At 42.6% G+C, this 16,213-nt stretch overlaps 1 protein-coding gene across 2 annotated transcripts in view; it reads right to left on the bottom strand.

Moving 5' to 3' along the window:
* The window catches only part of PHIP (pleckstrin homology domain interacting protein), a 56,618-nt gene that overhangs the window by 10,198 nt on the left and 30,207 nt on the right, over positions 1-16,213 (bottom strand). For both annotated transcript variants that reach the window (XM_053458557.1, XM_053458559.1), the window contains exons 14-26: positions 16,018-16,171; positions 15,226-15,360; positions 12,169-12,297; positions 10,364-10,589; positions 10,059-10,196; positions 9,710-9,893; positions 8,262-8,385; positions 7,480-7,620; positions 7,057-7,154; positions 4,515-4,749; positions 2,525-2,644; positions 2,258-2,365; positions 1,849-1,973 (exon numbers count right to left, since the gene is read on the bottom strand). In XM_053458557.1, the coding sequence (XP_053314532.1) occupies positions 1,849-1,973; positions 2,258-2,365; positions 2,525-2,644; positions 4,515-4,749; positions 7,057-7,154; positions 7,480-7,620; positions 8,262-8,385; positions 9,710-9,893; positions 10,059-10,196; positions 10,364-10,589; positions 12,169-12,297; positions 15,226-15,360; positions 16,018-16,171 (1,917 nt within the window). The remainder of the gene's footprint in view (positions 1-1,848; positions 1,974-2,257; positions 2,366-2,524; positions 2,645-4,514; positions 4,750-7,056; positions 7,155-7,479; positions 7,621-8,261; positions 8,386-9,709; positions 9,894-10,058; positions 10,197-10,363; positions 10,590-12,168; positions 12,298-15,225; positions 15,361-16,017; positions 16,172-16,213) is intronic.

Raw genomic sequence — 16,213 nt, 5'->3', positions numbered from 1 at the left:
CGGCCTATATTCGGGGTCTAGCGCCCGACGCCCGGGACATGCAGTCCCGGGCGCCGGGCAGGCAGCGGGGTTAAGATACAGATCCCCCGCAGCGGTGCAGGGGACCTGCATCCTTCTCCCCGATACGCTCAGACAGCCTCCCCTGCCAGCACTTCCCACGGGGGGGGGGGGGGTGCCGGCACGGGAGGTTATCTAAGCGTTTTACCTCTGCCCACCCCCGACTTACCGGAGCAGACTCCCGGGTGTCTTGCGGGGCCGGCGGGAGACATCTACGCAATACGCGAATGCAACTTCCGGTACCGGAAGTTGCATACGCGTATTGCGTAGATGTCCCTCGCCGGCCCCGCAAGACACCCGGGAGTCTGCTCCGGTAAGTCGAGGAGGGGGGGGCAGAGGAGGACAGCGGCAGCGTATCGCGGGGAGGGAGGACAGCGGCAGCGTATCGCGGGGAGGGAGGACAGCGGCAGCGTATCGCGGGGAGGGAGGACAGCGGCAGCGTATCTCGGGGAGGGAGGACAGTGGCAGCGTATCGCGGGGAGGGAGGACAGCGGCAGCGTATCTCGGGGGGGGGGCAGAGTGGCAGCATGTTTTTTTTGGTGCTTTTTTAAAGAAAAAAAACTTTTTCTTTAAAAAAGCACCAAACTTTTAGGGTGCGGCCTATATACGGGGGCGGCCTATATCCGAGCCAATACGGTATATATATTTTTTATTTTTTTTGCCTTTTTAAAAAAATGTTCTAAAATTTTTTTTCAACTTGAAGGTTCCCCTGATAGTGACATCAGTGGGAAATTATTTTTACATTTTACTGTTTTTTTTTTTTTTACTATTTTTTTCTAATTATTATTAATTTTATTTTTTAATTTATTTTTACTAATCAGACTGTGATTAGAAAGCTGGGCTCCATTGACTTGCATGGTTGAATGCAGTACCTGTATTCAACCTGCAAGTGGAGCCAGAGTTCTCTAGAGGGTCTGGAGACCGTCTAGCGAACTTTTTCATCTTCATTATTTTTTTTCCCGGGCCGCCGCCATCTTGCTGGTGGCGAAGGTCACAGGCAGCTGCGGCTGTGACCGCTCTCCGGAGCGGTCACAGTCCATCCAAAGGTAAGTGTTTGGTGTCGCTGGATGCCTCCTGATAGAGGCATTCCAGCGACACCATTTAAGTTTAGGAGGTGTTCGCTTTTAAAACGGGCATCCGCCGCCATACAATGTATGGCGGTTGTTGACGCCCCGGGGAGGGGCCAGACATGGCCCCTGGTGCCGATCGTGGCTATGCTGAATGCCTCGAGGTCAAGGCATTACAGCAACGCCGTTTGGGTGCAGAAAGCGAACGTAGATCGCTTTCTGCACCCGTTTAAAGACGTGCCGGTTCTGGCACGTCATTTGTCGTAAACGACTTGTTTTTCCGTGCCGTGCCAGAACCAGCAATTGTCATTAAGGGGTTAACTAGTATCCGATGCGTAACAACATCTTTTATTTATCAAGTAGGTTAAATTAGGAGAACTTATTATTGCATTCTCTGTTTTGAGGTTATAGTAAGGGCGTTGGGTGCAAGTCAGCACATGATTTCACTTTTTTTTGGCTGTCTAGTATTGATTCTGGTTTTGAGAGGCTGGAAGATCCGATAGAGAAGTTATTTACTTTTTGTCTACTCATGGTTAGTGATACCTGCCAACATGACCAGCTGGAGCACTAGCTGTCCTTGGTGGGCTGTGGCTATTCATAACAGAGAAGGATCACATACAGGTATTACATTTGTATCAGGCCTCATTGAGAGTCTATCACTAGGGTGTTGCTGTAAATAACAGTATGTTGTATTTAAATCCAAAATCTACAAATAGCTTCTTACTTCATTGTGAAGGCTCCACCAGTCAATTTACCAGTGTCTGGGTCCAGGAAGGCAAGTTTAAGGCAGCAAAGTGTAGGCAACCCCACTTCATACTTAATTCCAACAATTTTCATGAGTTCTTGTTCCTGCAAAGGAGATCAATATGAAAACATCATAATTTCTGCATAAGAAGTTCATACCAAAAAATATAGTAATGTGTATTTACCTCTACAAAGTTCAATACAAAACTAAAACCAACGAGTATCATTTTTCAGATTTTTAAGCAGCCAAAATCCAGTTTGTGAATCAAAGAACAAAATATTTAAGGGGGCTGCAATGACCAATTATTCAAATAAAGGGTCATTAATGTAAACTATTTATATTTACAACTTCAACAAAAAGGTCATTTCTATGATACAACTCAGTTTACCCTCAGTTCCATCTTATGCCACGGTTGTTTCTTAGCATTAATTCGGTAGATTTTATTCTTTTTTGCCATTTCAACATAGGCTTCATGGCCTTGCCGGAAATAATACACCTGAGGGTATAAAAAGTAATTAAAAGATGCGCATACGACTCACACCGGGATCTTCAACAGAGAAAGAGACATCATTTTTAAACCCTATTTAGAGATTTACCGTTATAATTAAAAGGATGCAATAAGAGGTAGCGAAAAAATGACAAAATTCCAACATACCTCATCACCCATTTGTGGCACAAAAGGACAGCGTCTAGGGACAGTGTCTGTAATCCAGGCAGAGGGCAGCCATTCTTCCAACGTCAAGCCTTGGTCACTCAACTCTCCAACAGGTAATCTCTAAATAAACAAGAAATATTCTTGTTAAAAAAAAAAAGTGTGTTTTCAGAAAGTGATATTCTCAAGAGATATTGTGTCAGTAACTGGCTTCGGAGCCGACATCTAATGCAATAAGAAAAGCTTGTTCTGGTGGGACAACCAGCAACCTTCCACCTCCGCAGACACAATACCACAGGTGTGTGTGTGTGTGTGTGTGTGTGTTGAAGAACCACCCCTAAATAGGATTGTGGGGGGGGGGGAATCTATCAAGTATATAATCATAATATATGATATTTCTCATGATAGAAAGTTACACACAGGTGTATTTACTTAAACACATAAACTCACCGCAAATTAGCTCATAGCTTATTTTGCTGGCATTATCATTTTAACGTATAATAATTCATAAAGCATGTTACAGGACAGTATTATAAGGCAACTCAATAAGCAGGAACAGACTGCAATTATCCAACCAATGAAAAAAAATGAACTTACAAAGTTGCTACAGTACTTTTATGGTGAACATCCACATCTTCACGATGAGGGGTTTTGCCTGCTACAGCACCGGACCAGTGTTTTTGTTATGTCTTTATTCACCTGGGATTTTCCACCAACTCATTTAGTTTAGCACCGCAAATTTGATATATTTTTTTTTCACCAGGAGACATAGGGCTTTTAAAATAATATGTATAAACTATCATTTAGTATGGAAAAGTAAAATGTTTCAGGTTCACCTATAAAAAACTACACATATAATATAGCCAGTGCAAATTGGACAAAAATATTTAGCCATTTATTTTTATTTAACCATTTAACTTCAATATGTGCCAAACAGCTTACCGTATTAAACACCTGTGAGTGTTCCCTACATGCATGCTTATGGCACGTTTCTCAGATGTTGTGGGGTAAGTTTTATGTTTTTCAAATGTTTTGGCGTCAAATTTGGCAGATCACATTACTAGGGCAATGATTCATTTGAGACACTGCAAAAGTCCCATATTTTGACGTATCCCTGCAAAAACTATATATTCCCTAAAAGTACACCCCTTGAGGATTTCAGACACCTCACTTACCTTTCTAGGAGGTCCACTGCAACCACATTTTCAACTGTATATGTACAGTTGTGATCAAAAGCTTGCATACCCTTGGAGAATTGGTATCAAGGATCTCCGAATTTTCCACTTCTTAACAGGTGACTGAACAGTCCTGATTGGCATTTTCAAGGCTTTGGATATCTTTTGATACCCTTTTCTTATTTCCTTGCAAAGTTCCATTATGTTGTTACACAGGTCTGTTGACAGTTCTTTTCTGCTCCCCATGGCTCTGTATCTAGCCTGTTTTGTGCATCAACATGAGAGCTAACACATTCGTTGACTATTTATACACAGATACTAATGGCAATTTTAAAAGCCACAGGTGTGGGAAATGAACTTGTAATTGCCATTTTGACCTGTATGTGTCACCTTGTGTGTCTGTAACAAGGAAAAACATTCAAGGGTATGTAAACTTTTGATCAGGGCCATTAGGGTGATATTTGTTACTATGATTTAAAAAGAAGCCAAGCAACTATGTGATAATAAATTAGTTCATATGATCACTAGCCTTCGACTGTTTTTGCATGATCAGTCATATTTTCAAAATCAATGCCACAATATGCAAACTTTTGAGCACAAACGTATATATATGTCTTACCGTCCCCAAGGACCTGCTTTTTAGGACATGTAACATATATGAATCCCATAGTCATAAAGGGGTTAACCTTAAAGTATAAGGTCTGAACACACACTGATGCAGAGGCAATCACTACAGACCATGTGCATGGAAATTACCTGACTTCTAGCCACAAAAATTGCAATTGCATAAAAATACAAACCTTTCTAATCAATATTACCTTCTGTTTCCGTTCCTTAGGCTTCCTTTTCTTTGGGGATGATGATGGTCCATCTTTATCATCATTTCCTTTTTTCCTTTCCTTTCTGTTTTGCTTTTGCTTAAATTTGTCTGGCCCTTCTTCATCCTCAGAGCTGCTTTCCACGTTCTTGGTCTTGTGTTTAGGAGTTTTCTTTGGTGGTTGCAAGTTAATTCCAGCATCTGCTGTCCAGTCAGAGTAATCGCTTGAATAATCACTGAAAGAAATGTTCAAACATTTACCATTGTCATACACACAATATATGTTTATCTATATATACACACACAAATATACAGGCCACTATATTAGGTACACCCGTTCAATTGCTTAACACAAATGGCTTATCAGCCAATCACATGACAACAACTCAATGCATGTAGGCATGCAGATGTAGTCAAGATAACATGCTGATGTTCAAACCGAGCATCAGAATGGGGAAGAAAGAGGATGACTCAGGTCATTAGGCTGGTCTGAGTATTTCAGAAACTAATGATCTACTGGGATTTTCACGCACAACCATCTCTAGGGTTTACAGAGAATGGTCCGAAAAAGAGAAAATATCCAGTGAGAGGCCGTTGTGTGGATGAAAATGCCTTGTTGATGTCAGAGGAGAATGGGCAGGCTGGTTCAAGATGACAGAAAGGCAACAGTAACTCAAATAACCACACAATACAACCAAGGTATGCAGAATACCATCTCTGAATGCACAACATGTCAAATCTTGAAGCAGATGGGCTACAGCAACTGAAGACTAGGGCTGCAACTAACGATTATTTTCATAATCGATTAGTTGGCCGATTATTTTTTCTATTATTCGGATAAAAAAAATGAATGTAAATTTTTCATTTATTTAAAATAATTTAATAAACAAATGATGTTAAATACAAACAACAGAATAAAAAACTTTGATACCCAGTATACAACAACCAGCCAATCACGGCAAGCGATGTACCTTACCGGTGATTGGCTGGTTGTTATACAGACATATACATACATACACTGCCCTTACACACACACACACACACACACACACACATATATATATATATAGATATATATATACACTAACATACACATTTATACACTGCCCTCACCACACACATATACATACACACACACACTTACAAACACACAAATACCTACACTACTCTTACACACACCTGACCATCTCACACCAACATACATACACTGCACTCACACCCCTTTCTCCCCATCTCTTACCTTTCTCACCTTCTATCTTCTTTTTTCCATCCAGTCGTGGGAGCGCGAGGTCTGTCATTTCAGACCCCTGCTTTACTGCTCCCTCATCACTATGCGCCGGCAATTGATGCCGAGCGTCGGGACATGACGTCATCACCGCGCTCGGCATCAATAGCCGGCACGTAGTGATTAGGGAGCACGGAAGCCGAGGTCTGAAGTGCCAGACCTCGAGCTCCCAAATGTTGGGCTAGTTAGAGGGAGGTCGTGATCTCCCCAACCAGCCCTGCTGATTAGGGCTAGTTGAGGAGATCACGATCTTGCACCTACCTCGGCGCGGCCCTGAAGATCGGCTTCTCCACTCGCAACCCCCCCCCCGAGATTCGTGGCTTCTTGGGAATCTCCGGCTCGGTAAGTACCCGGTACTCGATTAGTACCCGGCGTATAAGACGACCCCTGACTTTTGAGAAGATTTTCTCGGGTTAAAAAGTCGTCTTATACACCGGAATATACGGTAGTTGTTGCAGCCCTACTGAAGACCACACCGGGTGCCACTCCTGTCAGCTAAGAACAGGAAACTGAGGCTACAATTCGCACAGGCTCACCAAAATTGGACAATGGAAGACTGGAAGGACATTGCCTGGTCTGATGAGTCTCGATTCCAGCTGCGACATTCAGATGGCAGGGTCAGACTTTGGTGTAAACATGAAAGCATGGACCCATCCTGCCTTGTATCAACGGTTCAGGCTGGTGGTGTAATGGTGTGGGGGACATTTTCTAGGCACACTTTGGGCCCCTTAGTACCAACTGAGCATCATTTAAACGCAACCTGAACATTGTTGCTGACCATGTCCATCCCTTTATGACCACAGTGTACCCATCTTCTGATGGCTTCTTCCAGCAGGATAATGCACCATGTCACAAAGCTCAAATCATCTCAAACTGGTTTCTTGAACCTGACAATGAGGTCACTGTACTCCAATGGCCTCCACAGTCAGCAGATCTCAATCCAACAGAGCACCTTTGGGATGTGGTGGAACGAGAGATTCACAACATAGATGCGCAGCCAACAAATCTGCAACAGCTGCAGTAATGGCATCATGTCCATATGGACAGAGGAATGTTTCCAGTACCTTGTAGGAAGCGTGCCACGGAGAATGAAGGCAGTTCTCAAGGCAAAAGGGGTACTAGCAAGGTGTACCTAATAAAGTAGCCAGTGAGTGTATATGTGTGTACGAACGCATGTGAGAAAGTGACATTATACACATATACATACATGTATACAAACAATTTTCAGTGAACATAGTCTACATAAACTGACACTTACCTGGAGCTACTGCCATCACTGTTGCAATCGGGTTTTTCTTCTTCTTCTTCTGATGTTGCCCCACTAGCAGCCACTACCTCACTTTCAGCATCTGCTTCCTAGAAGATAAACAACTAGTGTACATTTCTTTCACATTTGCCATACCTCTGGTGGAACTTACACTCCATTTAGCCCAAGGACAATCAGATTTCCACCTATTATTAACTAAAATGCACATAATTACCATGAAAACTAGCAACACAGTCAGATAAACAGATGCATACAAACGCACAGATCATCACTAGGTAATAGGTACAAGATACAGTACAGGCACTTAACACTGTAAATATTGCAATAACTTGGTTCTGGAGCTTAAATTGATGGTAGATTACTTAACATTACATATCACAAGTTGTACCAGTAATAGTTTCTGCATCTGCTTACATCAGAGGAACTGTTTTCATTGTCCAAATCCTCAGCAGGACCCGCTGACTCCTCTAGGGTAGCACGAGTACAATAGCTGTGCTGGTTTGTATTCTGCTTTTTAGATTCTCCAGCATCCAGCTGGAAGTCATGGGAGTGGTTCTACAGAGAAAGAGTACCAAAAAGAGTCAAAAGCCTAATATTCAAATATCAGATCAGCTCATTCTTTTGATATTGAATGAGGAAAACGCATAGACTATAATACAACTTAAATAATGAAGCTATGTAATACCTTTAAAACGCAAGCTTTTTTTTTTGCTTGACACACACTTCCAGTCCAGATAACCTATATTTCTTTTGCTACAATAATGCAGCACTACAATATTTAGCTTACAATAGGCTTAGCCAATAATATTTTGATCAGAGCACAACAGGTATGGCTACATTAGAAAAAAAGATGATACTGCCGTTTAGAGTCTACATAGAATTTGATTGCAAATAAGAACCATTCGGTCCATTTAGACTTCCGCAGTCTTGCATCATTACCATTCCCTTTAACAACCACGGATATTCACGCATGCTCATGGGATTTCTCATATTGTATGCTGCTCATGGGCGTGCTGGGGTGTATGACCTAGTCTTACAAAACTGGGTGACGTTGTTTACAATTGTATAGGTAAGCATATTCTTATTGGAATATTTTAATAACAAATAATCTGTCAATAAAAGCAGTTTATTTGGTAGAATTCTAAAACATTTTCAAAACCTGTTGATACATTACATTTTGACACCAAATAGATTACCTTTGAATAAATGGTTGCTTTGTTCTCTCTTGCAGTATGGTTTGTAAGGGATTTCTTTTTCTCTTCTGTTTTGTACAACCTGATTTCCTCTTCTCCTTTTGCAGTTCTCCATTCTTCCTGTTTGCTGGAAATGCAAATGAGGTTATATTATATCTTGTCTACTCTAAATTTCAGTAGAGTAGGCAATGCAGTAGCCATTGCTGTTTGTATCTGTGTCAATATGTAAGGAACGGAACGTAATTCTGATACCAAGTGCTTGGAGTTTGCATTGGTAAACCATCTGCTAATGCGTTCTTATGTCTTACTACCTCCTTCCAAATACTAATCATCTTTTCTCTGATACATTGTTCCATTATGTAGCTTGTTGATGAATTTGGGGAAAAATGCAAAGGATGTTTTCGTTATCAGTGTGTGCTTATGCATACCCCCAGTGCAGTTCTGCTAGGTTTCAAGACTGAATCCGGGGACCCACTGCCCGAGCATGCGAGCCCAGCCAGAACTGCTGCATCAGGTGTGATATATAAACTTTCATGAGGAATCTCAATCATTTTAGAAAAAAATATTATAAAAGATTGGTTTCTCTTTACAGTATGCCATTTAAAGCATTAACCCACGGACAATATTACAGTGCTTAGCCGGATGATTAATCACGCAGTAAATAAAGGTGCTGTCCTCCCCAGTTTGTACATATGAAGTTAAGCATTTCATGGTTGTCATAGGGAAAATGTACTCATTGTGTTCAATGTGCTGAGGTGACTGCGCAGCTAGATTCGTTAAGATCACGATCAGCACTGAAAATGACACTTCTGCCTGTGTGGGGCAGAAAGCAAACCATTGTTGTTTGTGCTAATGCACCCCCCCTGTAATTCCCAGTTGATTAAATAATGTGTATCACTGTGGAGTGTATATTTACTGCTCAGCTAAGTACACAATAACCTATGACTATGTGCACAAAATGCATTAGGTGCTGACTGAACACTTTTAGGATGCCATATCACTATTTGCATAAAAAAAGGTTTATTTGTACAGTCATCCAGTGATGCATTTACAGATCTATGCTGAAAAATATATAGATGAAAACAAACCTTATTTAAAAGTGTCATGCTTTGAACACTGGCTCTCGCCAAACACTAAAAATATGCAAATCAGGACAGTTGATCAACGTGCCATTCATTAGTTTAAGTTACTGTAAAACCTTGGGTATAATTTTCATTTGTGTGTGGAGTGCATATTTAAATTTCTTAAATTATAGAAAACGTTGTTACAAACCCAACATGTGAGTATTACAAGAAATATATATTCTTCACACCTTCACTTTTCTATTTGGTATACTGTTCTTCTAGCTCTGAGACACCAGGTAAGTTGGTGGTGCTCATATACACCAGCGCAGGTCAGTAATTACTTAAAGGATCTCCTTTACTAGATTTTTTACTAGTAATAAGTCTCACCTGGCCACCCCCACAGGAAGCTCTGGCACAACAACTCTTCGACTCCAAGCCACCAGGTCCCGCTCCGTGGCCATTTCACTCCTTGGGGCATTGCTATGCATCTGTCGCACGCCTTCAATTTGCCCGCTTCGCCTTAACCCAATATTTGGTGGTGAATGCACTTCAGAAGTAGAGCTTACCGAGGCTGCAGATGTATATTTTTTGGGGAAAAAAAAGTTAACATGCAAACCAGCTCCCTGCCACCACCAACAAAAATCCACAGTTGATACAAGTTCTTGAATCTTTACACTGGTTTCCCGACAGCATTTTGTACTGTGTGATTTACTCTGCTCAATAAGCCGATCTTTACCTCTGTTCATCCGACTAGAGCTCGCCATCCCAGAGTCTGTGTTCAATCTCTGGTCTTGCTCTTGCTGCAGTCTTTGTATCAAGCTGTCCAGAGGGCTCACTTCATTGTTTGCTTGCTGGCTTAAAACTTGATTTAATCCTGTGTGCGAAGAGGTACATATTAGAATGATTATTTGCCCACATATCAATTTCAAATGCAATGACAGACGTTAAAGTGCCCAAGATGACAGTGTATTAGAGGAGATGCTTGACACGTCATTTTCATTCATCTGAACAATATACGGCCCCCACACACTAATCTTATACCTGAAGACGTTACCCCCATCTGCGGAATAAGTTGTTCATCCCTGCAGTTTTCCCGCCCTGGAACAAGACGCTGAAATCGTGTCGGATGTGGGTTACCATCAACATCTACCAAAAATGGAGGAGGCATGAGGTGTGGAGCCTGCTGGGTTTGCTCGTCCAGGACATAATTGTTAGCATCACGAATAAGAGGCCGATAATCACTGTGAAAAAACATCTGGTCTGCTATCTGTAAGAGTGAACAAGCAGAACAAGACATCAACAGTGAACACACTGATAAGAGAAGAGTTAAAATATTATCTTATTTTCACCACAGTCAATTGAAACTACTTAAAGCATGTGGCTCTGTGTTTGGTAGTCAACATAGCCACACAATCCTTGTTGAAGGCAAGACCAGCGTTATGTGTTTAGTTTCATGACATTTAGTTATCTTATTGAGATAGAGTCATTCTATTTACCAAAAGGAAGCATAACAAGGACTTGTGGTGCTTTTCTAGTAGAATTGGTTAAATAAAAACTAGGATATCTAAAAATAACCAATATGCCATATAAAATATCTAATTATCGCACAGCAATGTTGGCTATTTTTACATATCTGAAAATAGTAATCCAACAGTCTGGTGGGAATCCCTTTTTAAAGGAAGGAATCTTGTGCAGATCTTGAGAGAGAAAGTTACGATACAATAACCGTAAGGTAGGTTACGCAATATGGCTTTTCTTCAAACGGATCGGTCCATAACTAGAAATGTGCCGGATAGTTCCCTGACAAAGCAGAGTTTGTACCGAGCAGGTAGCACATTGTCTATCTACATCGTTTTAGATCGTTGCAGTAATAATTACTGGTTACTGTTATAATAGTTACTGGTAGGTAGGGCTTCTATCCAGACTTAGACTATCTAAAATTTTTGTAGGTAAGCAACAATAGGCCAACAGGAGCTTAGATTTCAAGGAACATACAATAGTTGTCATAGTTGCTCTAACAGTAACCTGGGAAAGCAAAGATGCTTACAAAAGTCACAAAGGAAAGAGCACAAAAAGCACCAAAACACCAAGCAGCATGATGGAGAGCATACCAAAAGAGAGGCACACGTGAGTGCTGATAAACCTAAATTCATTTAAACATGGATTTGCGGCCTGTTACTCCATTGCCGGCATTTATCTAAGCTGCACTGCTTTATAAACCTATCAGTGGCCGGAGGCAAACATTTTAGTCAGTGGTTTTTCTGCGAACATTCTGTGGGAATTAATTGATGATGGAATTGAAGAAATTGGGTGCTTATGTTCCCTTGTTTCGTTTAAATATAAACAGCGCAACATCCGGTGAACAAAGAAACCATATCAGCAGTACAACAAATAATAAATGCCCTAGATATAATGCAAGAGACAAGATAGAACTTCAAGCATGAGAATGTGGGCACCAGGCAACCAATTATGCTCCCAAATTAAAAATGCCCACAAATGGGCAGGGAACTTAATTTGTTGCCCAAACACGTACAGAAAAACGTGTCCAAATAGTTTTTGCCCTATTTCCACATGTCTAGTGTGTAGGCCTTTCTGCAGAATATGTTGCTGTCTGCAAACTGCATTCATGAAGCATGAAAGGTAAAATTTCTTTTCAATTGGTTAAAACCACCCCCCCAACACACACAAAAAACTCCCCAAACCTATTCAACTTCCTATGTGTCAGCAAGCAGTCATTGTTTCCACAAAGTAATCGCAAATAACAAATAGTTTCTGGAGTAGGTTGAAAACTCCACAAATTTCACACGCTTGTCCCATTCATCAATCATTCCCTATGCTCAGCTTACCTTATCATATTTGCTACTGGAACCAAAGCCAAATATCAAAAGATGTCCATGGGAGTCCGTACATGCAAAGTGTTGACCATCGGGGGAGCATTTACAGTCAAACACTGCTCCATGCCCCTGACCTTCAATCTGTAAAACACATGACCATTAGTCTGCCACATAAGCACTGCATACTGAATAAAACACCAACAGTCCTACATTTCAAATACCGTATTGGCTCGAATATAGGCCGCACTTTTTCCCCCCTACTTTGAGTCTTTAAAGTGGGGGTGCGGCCTATATTCGGGGTCTAGCGCCCGACGCCCGGACATGCAGTCCCGGGCGCCGGGCAGGCAGCGGGGTTAGGATACAGATCCCCCGCAGCGGTGCAGGGGACCTGTATCCTACTCTCGGATGTGCTCAGACAGCCTCCCCTGCCAGCACTTTCCATGGGGGGGGGGGAGTGCCGGCACGGGAGATTGTCTAAGCGCATCGCGGGGGGGAGTCCCGGCAAGGGAGATTGTTAAAGCACATCGTGCAGACGTGCCGGCAGCGGAGGTTGTTTCTGCTCGCATCTTCCTTGCCGGTACTTCCCACGCCGGCCCCGCAAGACCCCATTGAGGGGGGGGGGGGGGGGGACATCTTGGGGACAGAGTGGCAGCATATCTCGGGGGGGTGTTAGAGTGGCAGCATATCTCGGGGGGGGGTAGAGTGGCAGCATATCTCAGGGGGGGTAGAGTGGCAGCATATCTCGGGGGGGTAGAGTGGCAGCATATCTCGGGGGGGGTAGAGTGGCAGCATATCTTGGGGGGGTAGAGTGGCAGCATATCTCGGGGGGTAGAGTGGCAGCATATCTCGGGGGGGTAGAGTGGCAGCATATCTCGGGGGGGATAGAGTGGCAGCATATCTCGGGGGGATAGAGTGGCAGCATATCTCGGGGGGGATAGAGTGGCAGCATATCTCGGGGGGGATAGAGTGGCAGCATATCTCGGGGGGGATAGAGTGGCAGCATATCTCGGGGGGGATAGAGTGGCAGCATATCTCGGGGGGGATAGAGTGGCAGCATATCTCGGGGGGGATAGAGTGGCAGCATATCTCGGGGGGGATAGAGTGGCAGCATATCTCGGGGGGGATAGAGTGGCAGCATATCTCGGGGGGGATAGAGTGGCAGCATATCTCGGGGGGGATAGAGTGGCAGCATATCTCAGGGGGGCTAGAGTGGCAGCATATCTCGGGGGGGATAGAGTGGCAGCATATCTCGGGGGGGGGATAGAGTGGCAGCATATCTCGGGGGGGGGTACATCTTCAGGACAGAGTGGCAGCATACCTCGGGGGGGGGCAGAAACTTTTTTCATTAAAAAAGCACCTAACTTTTAGGGTGCGGCCTATATCCGAGCCAATACGGTACTAAAAAGACAAAAGTCTAGCAGTAGACCTGTTACAATACAATTGTGGGAAAAAGGAAGAGCTCATATTTACGATTGTGCCACACATTTTCAAGGTCTGCACAAAAAAGTTCCAAATGTATTTTGTGATCTGGAATATATACTCACGAGGCTCAATGGAAATTAACAATTGTATATTACCCTAACTGGTTTGAAATTCCTACAGTTTAGGTCAAAAGTTTACATACACCTAGGGTTTTCAAAACTCCACACATTTGATGTTACCATACTTGCCTTGACTTGCCAAAAGAAGTGTATGGCAACGTGAAACGCGTGGAGTTGTGAAAACGTTGAATGTGTTTAGCAGGGACGCCATCATAAATCTTGGGGCCCAGTACATGCTTAATGCCTGAAGCCCCATGCACCTCCCATTAGACCGTCCATGCTCATCCCACCGCCCCACCAATCACTCCACCCTAAGAATGGCGGGCAAGTCTAGCGTTAATGGCACCTGGGAGCGGCATTTCTTGAAGGCCCCACTGTAACTAACATGCAAACATACTGACATGTAAACTCTCTTCAACACCCGCTTACTATACCATCGTATACTTGCATACATCCTTTCTCCTGCTGCTCCTTTTCTGCTGCCAGGTACCACTAACCCAAGGCTCATCCCTGACACTCCAACAACCATATGCTGACACACACATACACCAATACATATACACACTCTATAGCACCATACCGTACAAACATACTAACATATCCTTACAAACATTAACACCTTACAGTAACACACACACATGTACAGGTATGCTAACCCTGTACACCAATACACACACCCTCCAACGGTACATGCAGATATACATAGTAATGCAAATGCCATACGGTAACACACAAAACACTCATACATGCACACCCTATCCAACATATGCTAAAACGCACCCATTGAGTAACATTATATATATATATATACTATATATTTTATATATATACACACACACACACGCACTGACTAACAGTGCAGTACACACACAAACACAGCTGCCTCTCTACACCGTGGCTTAACAAATTGTTGTGGCACCCCCTGCGAGATGTACTGTTAGGACCCCCAAGCTCCTTATACACATACACAAACTAAAATATGTACTAAGACAAACATTTTACACGCTGACATTTATATACTAACACACAAACTTACACAGAGTAACATACTGACTTACCTACGCACACATACTAACACAGACATTAATATACTGACATACAAATACAGTAAGATACCTTGACCCACAGTAATATACTTACACACATACTAACATACAAACAGCGACATACTTACACACGTGGGCTCAGGAGGAGGTAGGCCGGTGCTTACACACCAAGTCTAAGTAAGCACAGTCTAGTGGTATCTTTGGGGGTGTTGGTGGAGCTGGTGCTAGTAACCAGCGTGGGCCTCCTTTACACCAATGTCTCTACTACAGCGGGGTCACATAACACACATTAGGTAAGAGAGCAAGGGTGGCCAGGCCTGCTACACTTCCACCCCCCTGATGGTAGCCCTGGTCTTCAGCCTAAGTGTTTTAATGCCAAGTTTAAAAAAAATATATGATTCAAATATGTTCTCCTTTAAATATATTTAAAGGTCATGCGTTTTTATGAAACTAGAAACCCTTTAAATAGAAAATGAATATACCATATTGAAGTAGGATCGAATCTTGACTCCTCGTGCTAGATCCCAGACTATGACATTTCCATCATGTCCTGCAGAAAACAGTACCCGGGGATCAAAAGGGTGCGATTCTAACACAAAAACTTCATCCTCGTGACCCTGTAATAAACAGCAACAAATATTAAACTGCCTATGTGTGCATTGAAGGAACAGTCAAGTCAGTTTTTCTCAACTTCGAGTGCTTCAAAGCTGGTCAATGAGTAATATTAATTCGGTGTTTACCAAAGTTAACTTCAAACAGGTGCCTGAAGGTACAGAAAAGGAAGCCTGTCGGCTGGATGCACCGTCAGTACTGAACTCTCTACAACTACAATGCTTCTATGCAAAAGTCTTGTCACTCTGCAAGCAGTAATTGTAGGGTGAAGATAAGCTAAGCCTTGCAGAAACAAAGAACATTTCAGAAACAATTGGGAGAGCATAAAAAAATACATTCACCTATTCCTTAGAAAAATACATTTCTCCCACCGTTAAATGGGATTAGTTTTAACCTATCATTGAGTTCATCGATCATCTAAGATCTTATGTGTAGCGTGCCTTCTATTCGTTTTTATCTGCGACTACAATCTAAAGGTCAAATCTGATCATTTATTAGCAAGGGTGAGTGTAACTCCACTACGCAAACACAGTATTAACATTATAGCAAGAATGTGCAGCCAGCCAGATTATTTTTAGTCCAAAATGTCTTTCCTTCATGTACGCATCGGCTCTACTTGCATTTCAGCAGAATAAAATGGGTCACTTTACTGTGTCTATTACCATCAGAATGTGGATGAGCTGACCAGTGTAGGAGTTCCAGACCTTTAAAGTCATGTTATTAACAGCCGTTATTACGAAGTTGTCATGGCGATCCCAGGCCACCATAGTTACTTTTAACTTTGTGATCTTGTCCTCCACGCCGTGAGAGCTATGCCTAATAAAAGGAGAGGAAAAACACCCCATGATACACTCGCCT

This window comes from Spea bombifrons, chromosome 3 (assembly GCF_027358695.1).
Source record: "Spea bombifrons isolate aSpeBom1 chromosome 3, aSpeBom1.2.pri, whole genome shotgun sequence".
Classification (NCBI taxonomy): domain Eukaryota; kingdom Metazoa; phylum Chordata; class Amphibia; order Anura; family Pelobatidae; genus Spea; species Spea bombifrons.
The sequence above is the reverse complement of the archived record's forward strand: the minus strand, read 5'-3'. Positions and strand labels throughout refer to the sequence as shown.